The 14144-nt window shown below is 40.9% G+C and overlaps 2 protein-coding genes across 2 annotated transcripts in view; one reads left to right on the top strand and one right to left on the bottom strand.

Annotated features, from left to right (window-relative positions):
• Positions 1-8356, bottom strand: part of ephx5 (epoxide hydrolase 5) — a 14456-nt gene extending 6100 nt beyond the window's left edge. The window contains exons 1-6 of the mRNA XM_046357631.1: positions 7991-8356; positions 5772-5997; positions 3863-4043; positions 3428-3637; positions 1825-1954; positions 485-708 (exon numbers count right to left, since the gene is read on the bottom strand). Coding sequence (XP_046213587.1) covers positions 485-708; positions 1825-1954; positions 3428-3637; positions 3863-4043; positions 5772-5997; positions 7991-8013 — 994 coding nt within the window. The 5' untranslated portion in view covers positions 8014-8356. The remainder of the gene's footprint in view (positions 1-484; positions 709-1824; positions 1955-3427; positions 3638-3862; positions 4044-5771; positions 5998-7990) is intronic.
• Positions 8357-9273: 917 nt separating this feature from the next.
• On the top strand, positions 9274-12681 carry LOC124040434 (cystatin-like). Its single transcript, XM_046357632.1, has 3 exons — positions 9274-9554; positions 11825-11929; positions 12375-12681. The coding sequence occupies exons 1-3, from the start codon at positions 9345-9347 to the stop codon at positions 12453-12455; spliced, it is 396 nt and encodes a 131-aa protein (XP_046213588.1). The 5' UTR covers positions 9274-9344; the 3' UTR covers positions 12456-12681.
• Positions 12682-14144: the final 1463 nt, after the last annotated feature.

The following is a 14144-nucleotide window of genomic DNA, read 5'->3' as shown; positions in this document are numbered from 1 at the left end:
AACTAGGCATGCAGAAGAGTTAGTGCTATGACCTGGTCTAAACCAACTTATTTAATTTTTAGAATACATTTCAAAGACACCAAAGATCTTAGCTGAGATTTAATCAAGGATTCTAATACTTTAGCTTGGCAAGAAAGTTTAGAAATAGGCCAATAATGATTCAGGGCACAATGGTCACCACCTTCGAAGGTTGGAGTACATGGGCCATCTTCCAAACCTTGGTGCCAGTACCTGATATAAATCACGTTAAAAATATGGGTTAATGATGCATCAATCAGGGGGACAGAGAGCTGCAGCAAGTCTGGATCAAGCATATCACCTGGTGCGTGTGGTGGTGTGACGAGTACTACAGACCGATGGTAAAAACTGACCAACAAAGCAGTCCATTCAGTCTCATGCTCAAACAACAAGCCTGAGATTTGCGGATCATCAAAACGCCAGGTGAAATATCAGGTAAAAAAAAGGTGTGTGATGACATTCTCACCAGCGGAGTCTGGCTTGGTGCCCTGGATGTGCAGGTAGCCAGTCTCTCTGATGATCTCATAGAAGTTCCTTTCCATGAAACCTACTGAACCAAACAACCTCCTGACATCCTCCCGGGTGAACCCAACCAGCCAGGGCAGGTAGCGGCCAATCAGGATTGAAATCAGGACACCGAACCCCCTCATTTTGCTAGTTAACATGTTGAGGTGGAGACCCTTCACACACCTACACAGTAGCACAGGAAGAGAAGATATAACATGTGGTCATCCAACAGAGAAATCTTTCTGCTTGATGGTTACAGTGTTGATGTTCTGAAGACATTTTATTCTGCGTACACTAAATGTCCCCGTGACCTAGCGTTTCCCAAACCCAGTCCTGGGGACCACAATGGGTACACGTTGTGTTTTTTTGCTATTAATTAAAATAATCAAACTTGAGGTAAATCAGCTGTGTAGTGCTGTACAGCAAAAACCCAAATGTGCACACCTTGGAGTCCCGAAGAGCAAGACTGGGATACGCCACCCTAACCCTTAGATATTTGCAGATCTGAAGGGTCTGGATAGGTATAATCAGTATAGTGGTGGAGCTGTGTATCTGAAGGGTCTGGATAGCTAGAATCAGTATAGTGGTGGAGCTGTGTATCTGAAGGGTCTGGATAGGTAGAATCAGTATAGTGGTGGAGCTGTGTATCTGAAGGGTCTGGATAGGTAGAATCAGTATAGTGGTGGAGCTGTGTATCTGAAGGGTCTGGATAGGTAGAATCAGTATAGTGGTAGAGCTGTGTATCTGAAGGGTCTGGATAGGTAGAATCAGTATAGTGGTGGAGCTGTGTATCTGAAGGGTCTGGATAGGTAGAATCAGTATAGTGGTGGAGCTGTGTATCTGAAGGGTCTGGAAAGGTAGAATCATTATAGTGGTGGAGCTGTGTATCTGAAGGGTCTGGATAGCTAGAATCAGTATAGTGGTGGAGCTGTGTATCTGAAGGGTCTGGATAGCTAGAATCAGTATAGTGGTGGAGCTGTGTATCTGAAGGGTCTGGATAGCTAGAATCAGTATAGTGGTAGAGCTGTGTATCTGAAGGGTCTGGATAGGTAGAATCAGTATAGTGGTGGAGCTGTGTATCTGAAGGGTCTGGAAAGGTAGAATCATTATAGTGGAGGTGCTTCCACCATATTGTTCCCACCTAACAGATCAACAAATATCAACATGTTTTGCCCACTCGTGGATTAGACACTGCTGGCAACTCACTCCAGCGAATGGTTACATCAATTATATGCTTTAAAATCCATGAAGGGGAATGTGCAAGTGCACTTATCTAGAAAAGAGGAGAATTGTTCTTACTCTGGCTTCATCTGGGCCATGTTAGTAGTGATGAGTGAGCCCCAGTCTCCTCCCTGCAGATAATAGTCTGAGAAACCCAGACGCTCCATCAGCTTGTGGAAGACCCTCGCTGCAGCCAGAGAGTTAAACCCTGCAGGGAGGGACACCACAGAAGAAGAGCAGATACTTTAGTATGACACCACAGAAGAAGAGCAGATACTTTAGTATGACACCACAGAAGAAGAGCAGATACTTTAGCATGACACCACAGAAGAGCAGATACTTTAGTATGACACCACAGAAGAGCAGATACTTTAGTATGACACCACAGAAGAAGAGCAGATACTTTAGTATGACACCACAGAAGAAGAGCAGATACTTTAGTATGACACCACAGAAGAAGAGCAGATACTTTAGTATGACACCACAGAAGACCATAGCCCTTAGTAACTCCTCTATTCCTAGTGTAGTGAACTAATAGTAATATTACTAAATAGGGCTGGGTTAAAAAGCCAAAAAGATGAATTACCACAATCAGAAAATAACAAAAACCTTGAATCTCCTTGCTTGATTAATTAAAAAAATAAACAGTATTAGTGGGATATTTATTGCTATTCTAGGTTCTACAACTCCTCCAGCCTGTCATGATGGGGTTACTGTAACCTAACCCTGTATTACTGTGGTGTAGAGTTGATAGAACCAGATAGAGATACATAAGTCACTTAGCGTGCCTGTGGCCATAGAAGATGAGCATTTGCTCTCTGAAGTCAGTTACGATGCCGAACTGCAGTCAGATCAAGACCCTGGGGAGGACGACGGGCACACAGATGAGCTTCCTGAGACATTTCTGACCGTTTGTGCAGAAATTGTTCGGTTGTGTAAACCCAGTTTATTCAGCTGTCTGGGTGGCTGTTCTTATACGATCCCGCAGGTGACAAAGCCGGTGGTGGAGGTCCTGGGCTGGCAACAGGTGGTCTGTGGTTGTGAGGCAGGTTGGATGTACTGCCAAATTCTCTAAAACAATGTTGGAGGCAGCTTATGGTAGAGAAATTAACATTCAATTCTCTGGCAACAGTTTTGGTGGCCATTCCTGGTTGACAATCCTGCACTCAACATGCCAATTACACACGCCCTCACAACTTGAGGCATCTGTGTCATTGTGTTGTGTGACAATACTGTACATTTTAGAGTGGCCTTCTATTGTCCTCAGAACAAGGTGCACCTGTGTAATGATGATGCTGTTTAATCAGTAAGTTGATATGCCACAGGGATGTAAACTCATTTGTGGACAACATTCAGAAATAAGCTTTTTGTGCGTATGGAAAATGTCTGGGTAATTTTATTTCAGCTCATGAAACATGGGACCAACCCTTATGCATGTTGCATTCAGATTACATTGGTGTACATTTGTACAGTTTCCTGACTGTGTCCAGCTCGCTAATATTCACCTAAATGAAAGCTAGGCTGTCAGTTATTGACAGTGAGTATATATATATATATATATAAAACACATTTTCAGTGCAGCCGTTTGGACCTCGTTGAAGACCAAATGAGGCCCCTGCGGCAGAATGAGTTAGACACCCCTGCTTTAAAGAATGCTTATGCCCCATAAGCGAGTCCTCACCTTGCTTATGAGGGGCCTCGGAGAAGCCATATCCTGGGATGGAGGGGCAGATGACTTCGAAAACCAGACTGTCCAGCGAGTTAGTGAGTAAGGGCAGGATCCTATAGAACTCATAGACAGAGCCAGGCCAGCCATGCACCAGCATTAGAGGCAACACCCTCTGGCCCTCACGGTGAGGTGGACGCACATGGATGAAGTGTACATCCAATCCTGAAGGAAGAGGAGTCAGGGGGTTAGAGGTCAGGGAGCAGGGAGCAGTGGGTAAAACATTGGGGTAACTTGTTATAAGCATCTATGAGCCTTTTTATAAATGCCTTATTCTTTATGTCAACATTTAAACTGACTTTAATGATTAAGTCTGACAAATGCCAAACAGAGTGAGAGACAGAAACTGCCACTATAAAGATCATGATGTGATCATCAAGGTCTACTGACCCTCGATATTGGTTTTGAATTGAGGATACTTGTTGAGTATTGCAATCTGCTTCTTCCAGTTAAACTGATGCCTCCAGTGGGAGACCACCTTCTTCAGGTAGGTAGAGTTGAAGCCGTACTGGAAGCCTGTGTCCTCCAGTGGTTCAGTGTACCGGGTCCTGTCAATACGGTCATACAAGTCCTGTAGAGGAGGATGATGGAGGAGGAAGACCTGTGTTAGGCCTGTTGTGGTCACAAAGTTACATGTTCCCTTAATTATCACATGAAATTAAAAGATCCTCAACCATAACTCCCTGGGCACACCACATCATTTCAACATGGATAATATTTAGTTGAGACGATCATTGAGATTACAACCTATACACCCCCACTCAAAAAGATCAAAGTTAATTGAATTTCCTGTGTTTTCACTACACTATCATTATTAGTATCTATTGATCCTGTTGACATGTATAAATTAGTATCCATTGATCCTGTTGACATGTATATATTAGTGTCCATTGATCCTGTTGACAATGTATAAATTAGTATCCATTGATCCTGTTGACATGTATATATTAGTATCCATTGATCCTGTTGACATGTATATATTAGTATCTATTGATCCTGTTGACATGTATATATTAGTATCTATTGATCCTGTTGACATGTATATATTAGTATCTATTGATCCTGTTGACATGTATAAATTAGTATCTATTGATCCTGTTGACATGTATATATTAGTATCCATTGATCCTGTTGACATGTATATATTAGTATCCATTGATCCTGTTGACATGTATATATTAGTATCTATTGATCCTGTTGACATGTATAAATTAGTATCTATTGATCCTGTTGACATGTATATATTAGTATCTATTGATCCTGTTGACATGTATATATTAGTATCTATTGATCCTGTTGACATGTATATATTAGTATCCATTGATCCTGTTGACATGTATAAATTAGTATCTATTGATCCTGTTGACATGTATATATTAGTATCCATTGATCCTGTTGACATATATATATTAGTATCCATTGATCCTGTTGACATGTATATATTAGTATCCATTGATCCTGTTGACATGTATATATTAGTATCCATTGATCCTGTTGACATGTATATATTAGTATCTATTGATCCTGCTACTGGTCACTATTCCTCCTGTCATTGGCACAGATCAAACTATACAAGCAGAAGATACATTGCGTTGACAACCAAACAATTCAATATCACTACATTTTACATCAACCAGAGCTTGAAACATTTGGACAATTCTATTGTCTAAGTCTAATTAAATTCTGGGTTGAATTGAAACAATAGCTGTTGATGATTTTACTAATGCAGGGCTAAATAGTCTCATCGATGCTGTATGAGAGATAAAGTCCCATTTCATTTGCTCTGTTACACCTTCCCTTTGGAATGACTTTAATAGCGACAGTGAATCTATTTCATTTTTAACTGGAGATCTCACAACAATCCTTCTCCTGATAGCACATTTGTAATAGTCTGATAAATATAATGGCTGTGCTTGGATAATACCCTGGATGGGATACGGAAGGGTAGCTGTAGATACATCATTTCTCCACCAGGAGGTGCTGCCCAGCCTACTGTTTTTCCCTACAGTTTTTATTTTTACAACAGTGGATAGAAATTATGATCTGACATTGTTTTAAATATACAAATTAAACATTTTATACAATTGCCTGTTGAAAATTGGTTATCATGATGTCATAATCCTGTGGTTGAAATTTCACCCTCAAACAACATTTTACTTCTTTCCAATCTAAATGTATTTTACATATAGATTCCATGTCACAATATGTTGGTGAATTAAGTTTAAACAAAGTGGATTGAACCAGTTAGTGCCCAGAAACTGACAGTAAGACTTGCAGCAACTATGAACTTGATACGTACCTGTATCTCTTCATCGGAAGTCTGGACCTGAAAGGGGAAAACCTTCTTATCCTCTGACTGAGGCTTCTCTCCTGCCCCCCACCACCCATCCCCTATTGGAATGCGCTTGGTCTTCGTGCCTTGATACACCCAGTAATAACAGGTCAGCAGCCCGCCCACGGTCACCGCAGACCCGGCCACCAAGAGCTGCTGCTGCTGGGTAGGATCCAGGCTGGAGAGGGCCTGTCTGGAATACAACACACAAACAACCCGGAAATGTAAAAAAAGGTTAGTATCACAAACCAGGTTTATATTCATTAAGTACATATTAAAACAACATAACGACAGGCCTGATGAAAACAGAACATTTGTAGGTAAACTTTCTAAATGTCGACAAAACATGCTAGACAAGGTGCGATATTTTTGTCTGTAAAATTAATTATTCGAGAAACGTCGGTGGAAATGCTTTTATGCGCAAATATTGACATAATAACCACTATAATCATAGCAAATTTGAAATCAAGTAATGCCATGTCGTTTGGTCCGTCCACTACTACTCGTTGGGAAAGCATGCAGTTTATTAGGCTAGCGATTCAATCAATTATAATGAATGTGCAAGGTGATAAACTTGATGCCTCGTTCCAAAATATAACGAGGGTCTTATTCTGGTGACATGATCATCAATGCTTGTCTGCCGTTTGACAAACAAACATTTATCTCTTTTGTCCATAAATCTCATGTAGGCAGCCTACCGTCCTTTTGTCCATAAATCTCATCATGTAGGCAGCCTACCGTCCTTTTGTCCATAATAATCTCATCATGTAGGCAGCCTACCGTTCTTTTGTCCATAATAATCTCATCATGTAGGCAGCCTACCGTTCTTTTGTCCATAATAATCTCATCATGTAGGCAGCCTACCGTTCTTTTGTCCATAAATCTCATCATGTAGGCAGCCTACCGTTCTTTTGTCCATAAATCTCATCATCTAGGCAGCCTACCGTTCTTTTGTCCATAAATCTCATCATCTAGGCAGCCTACCGTTCTTTTGTCCATAAATCTCATCATGTAGGCAGCCTACCGTTCTTTTGTCCATAATAATCTCATCATGTAGGCAGCCTACCGTATCTACGAGCTGTTGCCAAAACCAGAGATTCGCTATATTTATTTTTGTTTATTTTACTAGGCAAGTCAGTTAAGAACCAATTATTATTTTCAATGACGGCCTAGTGGGTTAACTGCCTGTTCAGGGGCAGAACAACAGATTTGTACCTTGTCAGCTCGGGGATTTGAACTTGCAACCTTACGGTTACTAGGCCACCCCATAGCAAAACGTTTCCAAACTAGCAGTAGATGAAAATGCGATGGAAACGCATTTAACTCGTTTTTTTATTTTTGCACATGGGAATTTAACTCTTTCGTTCAACCTCCCAAACCCACTCATTGCCCCCCAGGAAAAAAAATGTGGTATTTCACACAGAGGTAAAAATCTGAATCAAATGCTTGTATGGATGTCAACCCTAATATATTTTCATGTCGTCCTCACCAATCAACTGCATTACAGTAAAAGCTGCAAAACACAACTTTTTGGGCAACCCAACATCTGTCATTGAAAGCCAGTCTAAGAAGGTTATGTTCGACATTTCAAATGTTTGTTTTTTTTACTTTGTGTTTTGTACACGAGGTTCAAGCAGCTGATATTACTATATGTGGTAATGGAACATACATTTCAGAACGGGTTAAATGGTGTAGATTATCATCGTAACATACTTGCTTGTAAGTCAAATAAAACTGACATTAGGCGAACTTTTAGAATTTTTGCAACCAGAAAATGGCGGAGCAATTTCTGCATGTGCACCTTTAAAAACATGCCTCTAAACCCAGATATCTCTATCCCAGCTATATACTACCAGTTTATACAAATGGGAGTTAGCATTTTGCGGTCACCCCTTCTAAACCTGAAAGGGACGATTTCTAAATGTTTTGCAGCGAAAACAGCCAAAAATATCCAAATCGAACAATGGTTACCAAATTATGGGCCTGTTACAAATACATCGATCACGATTTGACGAATATCCACTTAGATTGTTGACCGTACGCCCCCAACACGCAGTCCTTCTATCCCGACTGTCTGCGTTCCCTTGACCTCTTCAGTCTTAGCCACATCTATAGACGATGAATATACTCTTAAGCAATGGTTTGATTAAATACGCCCTATTTATCCACATAAAAGAAGTACTCACTTCAGAACGTCAATTGTCTGCATGGTTACTCAAGAGTCCTGCAGTTCCAAAGTGCGCTCCTGTCTGTGCGTCATTGACCGAAGTCTGGACGTTTGTCGCGTTCAAAAATCAGCTGAACTCGGAAATCTCCGACTTCAGTGCTTTCACGTCAACTGGGAACTCAGGAAAAACGAGCTCCGAGTTTTTGCCCCCGAGTTGCCAGCTGTCGTGAAAGCACCATTTCACTAGACTATTGAAATTATGACCACGATCATAAGAAAATACAATTCTAATTTCATTTCTCAGGTTTCTATCATCAATAACTTGAGGCCAGTCACCATAGGCGAAATAACACGCACAGAAGTCAAATCACGAATATAACCTATCCCCATGTCAAACTCATTCCAAGGAAGACAGAGTGTCTGTGGGTTTTCGCTCTACCTGTTTTCTTGATTGATGAATTAAGATCACTAATTAGTAAGGAACTACCCTCACCTGGTTGTCTAGGTCTTAATCGAAAGAAGAAATATAAAAGTAGCAGACACTCGGCCCTCAGTGGAATGAGTTTGACACCTCCTGTCAAGTAAGAAACCATTGTTTAATACACGGAGAACGTCTAACAGTAGGCCTCATGCTGGAACGTATAAATAGCCAATCATCCCTAAAGCCAATAAAGAAATCCTAAGGCCTATTTAGTTCAGTGTGACTTACAGAGATGTAGATCTTTGACATCCATTGATGTGCAGGTTCTCATTGCGTTTCATAATACTTTCCCATAATGAATGATTTAGCTTAGCTACAACCATATAAATAACCGGGGTACGTCGTTCTGCAAAACGGGCAACTCTGGTTAGCTATATATCTCTTGGATTCTCATCGACAACACCAACAGTTATCATTGTTTATAAGCGCGGAAATCGACATTGTAGCTCGAGCATGCTTTTGCGGCACAGGCGATTGCGCACCGGACCTCGGGCTCGAGGGTGGAGGGTTCGAGACCTGTTCCCTGCACTTCCATTACAGTCCATCAATTTCCAATGGAGAGCTGCGATTTGCCTTGCAGCATTGGGTTGCAGAGGCAATTCGTTCTGTGGTGCACACGTCGGCTTTTATCGAACTTTTGCATCAAACTGTATGTGTTAAATGGCTAGACAGAAATTGCAGCCGAAAGTGAAAGTTTAACTTTCGTGAGTCCCATTTCGCGCAGAGGCGGTCGCTTTTGTGTTGATGTTATTAGTGGAGTCCGAATCAGCCCCACCTCTCAAACAAGCACGAGTGACGTCACCGCGTTTATATAAACGTTTAGGATGCGTTGTGGTGTAACGTTACTTGTTACGATCGGAGTTGCAGTAAAGACCGATATCAGACGGGAAAAATGCTCATGAATTGGAAGATCGTCGTTCCTTTGCTCGCGGTGGCATTCAGCGTGACGAGCGCCGCTGGGACACCGGGGGGCGTCATGGACGCAGATATGAAGGACCAAGTTACTAGAGACGCGCTGCAGTTCGCGGTGGCCGAATACAACAAGGCAACAAACGACCTGTATGTTTGGCAGATGGCCAAGGTTGTCAAGGCTCAGGAACAGGTCAGTCGCTTTTTTAAAGATTATTTCATTTAGTTGACTGTCGTCAATGTTGGCGGTTCGTTGTGTAGCGCAGTTTTTTAAATTATTTTTTAATCCCGCTGTTCAATACGTAAATCCACTCTGTCTATCTACTCTGATTTCAGGACAATCTCGTCTGTGTGCCAGAGGCAGAATAACTAATGACGTTTTTTCGTAAATTCATCTATCGAATATGACCGGTGTCAATAAACGTCGGCCAAAATTCGTAATTAAATTGTTGCCTGCAGCACAGTTGGTCACCGACGCTCCAGAAATAAGTGCAAGAGGAATGGTCAGATGTTCTCTCATTTGTGTCTGGAAGTAGCAAGCTAACTAACTTTACGCCTCGATCACATCCGACAGGGTTTTTGCATTTTGCCTGGGAAACCAGTGTTTGGAAGATATATTGGCACAGGTGTTATGCCTGGGAGGAGGTCGAGGACCGGTAAACCGTGCCAATGTGTCCTAAACACCGGCTTCGAGGGCGTTTATCACTTTTATACAACGGGTTACCAACATATTCGAATAACGATTGACATAGTATCATAACTTTTATTTTGATTATTCATATTATTTCTCGAGATGTAGTACCGAAAAGTCTACGGTTGCTGCCCAAGCGGCCTGGTCGTTCGTTTTATGGCTTCGGTTACCGGAGACTCGAGCAGTCGTTCAAAATGTTCCATTGAAATACTAGTTGGCAACAGTCTTATCCCTTGTTTGCTTGCCAACTATGGCTAAATTAGTCACGTAACAAAACTATGAAGACAGAATAACAGCAAAGTATTTGCGTTTAGTTTTCTAGTGACATTGTATTTGGATATACACTTAACAATGAGCTAAAGAGCGGTGCTATTTCACCTGGCATAGGTAATGTGCTCTCTTGTCAGGACACTGTTGTTCAGAGGAACTAGCCAACACAATCACTTCAAATTGAAGCTGAAAGGGCAGAAAACTAGCTGCATTTAATTTGACCTGTATTTCTTTATCCATTAAAAACTATGCCGGTGTGAAATGGTTAGCGAGGTGCGCCCTAATAGTGACTCAACCGGTGTCGTCAATTGCTCTGAGACCTTGACGTAGTTTCCCTCGCGGCCCTTGCAGAGCGATAGGTAACGATGCTTTGTGGGGAGGAAGTTGTTGTGTGCACAAGGTCCCTGGTTCGAACCCTGGTAGGGGTGACGACGAAAGCAACTACAGCTGCTTCGTGGTTTTTACTGGCCGAGAAACTCTCTTCCCAATGCAAAAGACAGACAGCGATGTTTATACAAATATCCGCTGTTGAAAATCAAATGCCAGTCTAAAAGAAATGGGAGATCAATATCTTGTTGTTTTTTTTACAGTGGATCAAGTTTATAAATTGCCTGGCTGGGTTTACACGAGAAAGTGGATTTGAGAAAGTGGATTTGCACAGTCAGATGGAACTGATTAAATGGGCATGTCAACATCCTACCTTTCGCTGGTGCTAATTTGTGGAATAAAACAATATCTGGAATGCGGTTTAAACCAATCAGCATCCAGTATTAGACCCACCCGTTTGTATAATTACCTATAACACAGGGTATGTTTGAAGCATATAATTAAATGGCTGTAGTTGGGGGGGGAAAATAACATTTGAGCTACTTTTGAAAGCAAAAGTCAAATTTAAAACAGTATTGGTCTTGTTGAATTTGGTTTTCATACTAGCAAGCTAGGGGTGATGGTTAGCTAAACAAGCAAGTCTGTTTGTTGGGTTACAACAGCAACTACTGTAGCCATCTAGTCAACTTGCTCGCTACTTTGCTGGATGGTGAACACTTGTGGTAAATGTATAGTTTTGACATAAAAGGAATATTCAACTCAGAGTTCTATCCATTCTCTGGAAAATAATTTAACTCTGTGTAAGGTCAGTTCCACTCCACTTTAGTGGAACAAGCCTTACACGTCGTTCATTGTTTTCCATAGAACACATAGCCCCTCGTTGATCCCTTACATAGTTGGTGATGTGTGGAGACAATGGGAGCCTATTGTCGGGAGTAAACACGCTAGGACTAATGTGATTAAGATGAACATTGCCTTATGTATCCTCTGGCTCAGTGAACAATGCTCACTTGACCATTATGTAGTGGACTCATTTTTTAAACCATGTGGTCATCTGTACTGTTTTTAGTAGTTTAGTTCTAGCCATAGAAAAGAATAACTAGAACAGGTTCCTCATTCAAGATGGGGGATTTCTATGTCCGTGGTCTGACGTGCTGACCATCCTCTGCTTACAGGTGGTAGCTGGGATGAAGTACATCTTCACAGTGCAGATGGCCAGGACCCTGTGCAGGAAGGGAGGTTTGGAGAAGGACTGCGCTGTGCACCAGGACCCAGCTGCGGTGAGGATCTCAAAGCTAGCCTGGTCCCAGATCTGTTTGTGTGCAATACTGGCACTTCAGCTCGGTGCTTCCTACATGTACCGCTTTAAAAAGTTTATAACCTTTTAAACAGTGAACACATTGGTAACTACTTGTAAACCGTTAGGAAATCCTACTTGTAACGTGTTAACCATTTCACTATTGGCTCAGTATTGAGTTGTTTGCAAAGGGAAGTTTCAGTTGACATTTCTATAGACTAATGTCTGTTGGCAGTGTTTGAGAGCATAATCATGATTCATTGTGGGTACATTTTGCCTGACTACTCTACAAATAATAAATAGTTTATGATGCAAGGTGATTTATAGCTCAGGCAGTCGGCTGCAATGTCCAACAAACATTCTGTCAGTTGTTATGCTTGCTGAAAGGGTGTGATCATACCAACTGCTGTTGCTTCCTGTTTCCTCAGACCAACCAGTGCACCTTTGAGGTGTGGAGCCGCCCCTGGCTGGGAGCGATCCAGTTGATCAAGAATGACTGCCAGCCGTAAAGACCCAGAGGAGAGACGACTTCGTCTAGTCTTCCCCATAACTAGTGCAATGTATTACTAATGCTGGTCAACCTCTGACTATATAAACAAGAATCCAACTAATAATTTGCTTACTTTATTCATTCCCACACCAATAAAATAACTTTTGTCTTAAATTTAGTATTAAAATAGTTTCTAAACTCTATGCAAAAGTTTAACTAAATATAGAAATGGTTTGTAACATCTACATGCGGTTTATTTATATATTTTAAGGGTTGGATCAGCTAAATATTGCGGAAAGAATATAAGTTCCATCAATGTAATTGTCCATTTCCAATCCCCCATATATTTTTGGGGTAAATATATATATCCATATACACATGCATACATATACACATACCTATATTGACATACTTTTTAAAAGAATATACCTTTATTATTATTCCCCGCAAACCCTACCACCGATTTCCCCAATTGGAGTAAACTAATAAACACTTTGGCTTTTACCTTCGAACTGTGGTATGACTAAAGAGTTAATCAGGGTGATTTTTTTCCACAAATAGACAGGTATTTTCCTTTCCAAGGTAGCAAGATCTTATCTATTTTTGCTAACTTTCTATAAACATTTGATTTATTTTGGGATTTGTATACTGAGTATATCCACATCTCCGTCAGACCGAAATGTAAAATTAGCTTTTTTTTTGTGATCCAATACGTAATATTTTATCATAATTTGCTTTTAATCCAGAGAGAATAGCAGAAGTATCTAGATCCTCTATGAGGCTGTGGAGAGACTCTAATTGTGGTTTTAAAAGAAAACATGAATCATCAGCGTATAATGACACCTTTGTTATTAAATCCAGGATTTCTAGCTTCTTGATATTACTGTTGGATCTGGTTTTAATAGTTAACATTTCCATGAGAATAATGAATAGATATGCCGATAGTGGACAACCTTGTTTTACTCTACAGAGAGATGTAGCCATTATTTACTATTTTACACCTAGGGTCCTATACATAATTTTAACCCATTTTATAAGAGATTGTACAAAATTGAAATATTCCAGGCATTTAAATATGAACTCCAGTCGTACTTTATCAAAAGCCTTTCCAAAATCAGCTCTGAAAACCAGGCCTGGTCCCCCCCCCCCCCCCGATATTTCATAGTATTCTATTGTTTCCAGTCCTTGTATTATACTGTATTATCTCCAATGTATCGTCCATCTGAAACACCTGTCATATTAGGATGAATAATATCTGACAATACTTTTTAAAATCTATGCGCCAAGCATTTTGCTAGGATTTTTGCATCACAACACTGAAGTGTAAGAGGTCTCCAATTTCTTAAATGGACTGGATCTTTATATATAACACTTGTCAGGTTTCAGTAATGATATCAGACCTTCTTGTTGCGTGTCTGAATCTGCCATTTATATAGGAGTGGTTAAAACATGCTAATAATGGTCCTTTGAGGATATCAAAAAGTGTTGTATACTTCCACTGGTATGTCATCCAGCCCTGGAGTTTGGTATACTTCCACTGATATGTCATCCAGCCCTGGAGTTTGGTATACTTCCACTGGTATGTCATCCAGCCCTGGAGTTTGGTATACTTCCACTGGTATGTCATCCAGCCCTGGAGTTTGGTATACTTCCACTGGTATGTCATCCAGCCCTGGAGTTTGGTATACTTCCACTGGTATGCCATCCA

This window comes from Oncorhynchus gorbuscha, linkage group LG07, assembly GCF_021184085.1.
Source record: "Oncorhynchus gorbuscha isolate QuinsamMale2020 ecotype Even-year linkage group LG07, OgorEven_v1.0, whole genome shotgun sequence".
NCBI classification, from domain to species: domain Eukaryota; kingdom Metazoa; phylum Chordata; class Actinopteri; order Salmoniformes; family Salmonidae; genus Oncorhynchus; species Oncorhynchus gorbuscha.
This window is presented reverse-complemented; position numbering and strand designations above follow the sequence as displayed.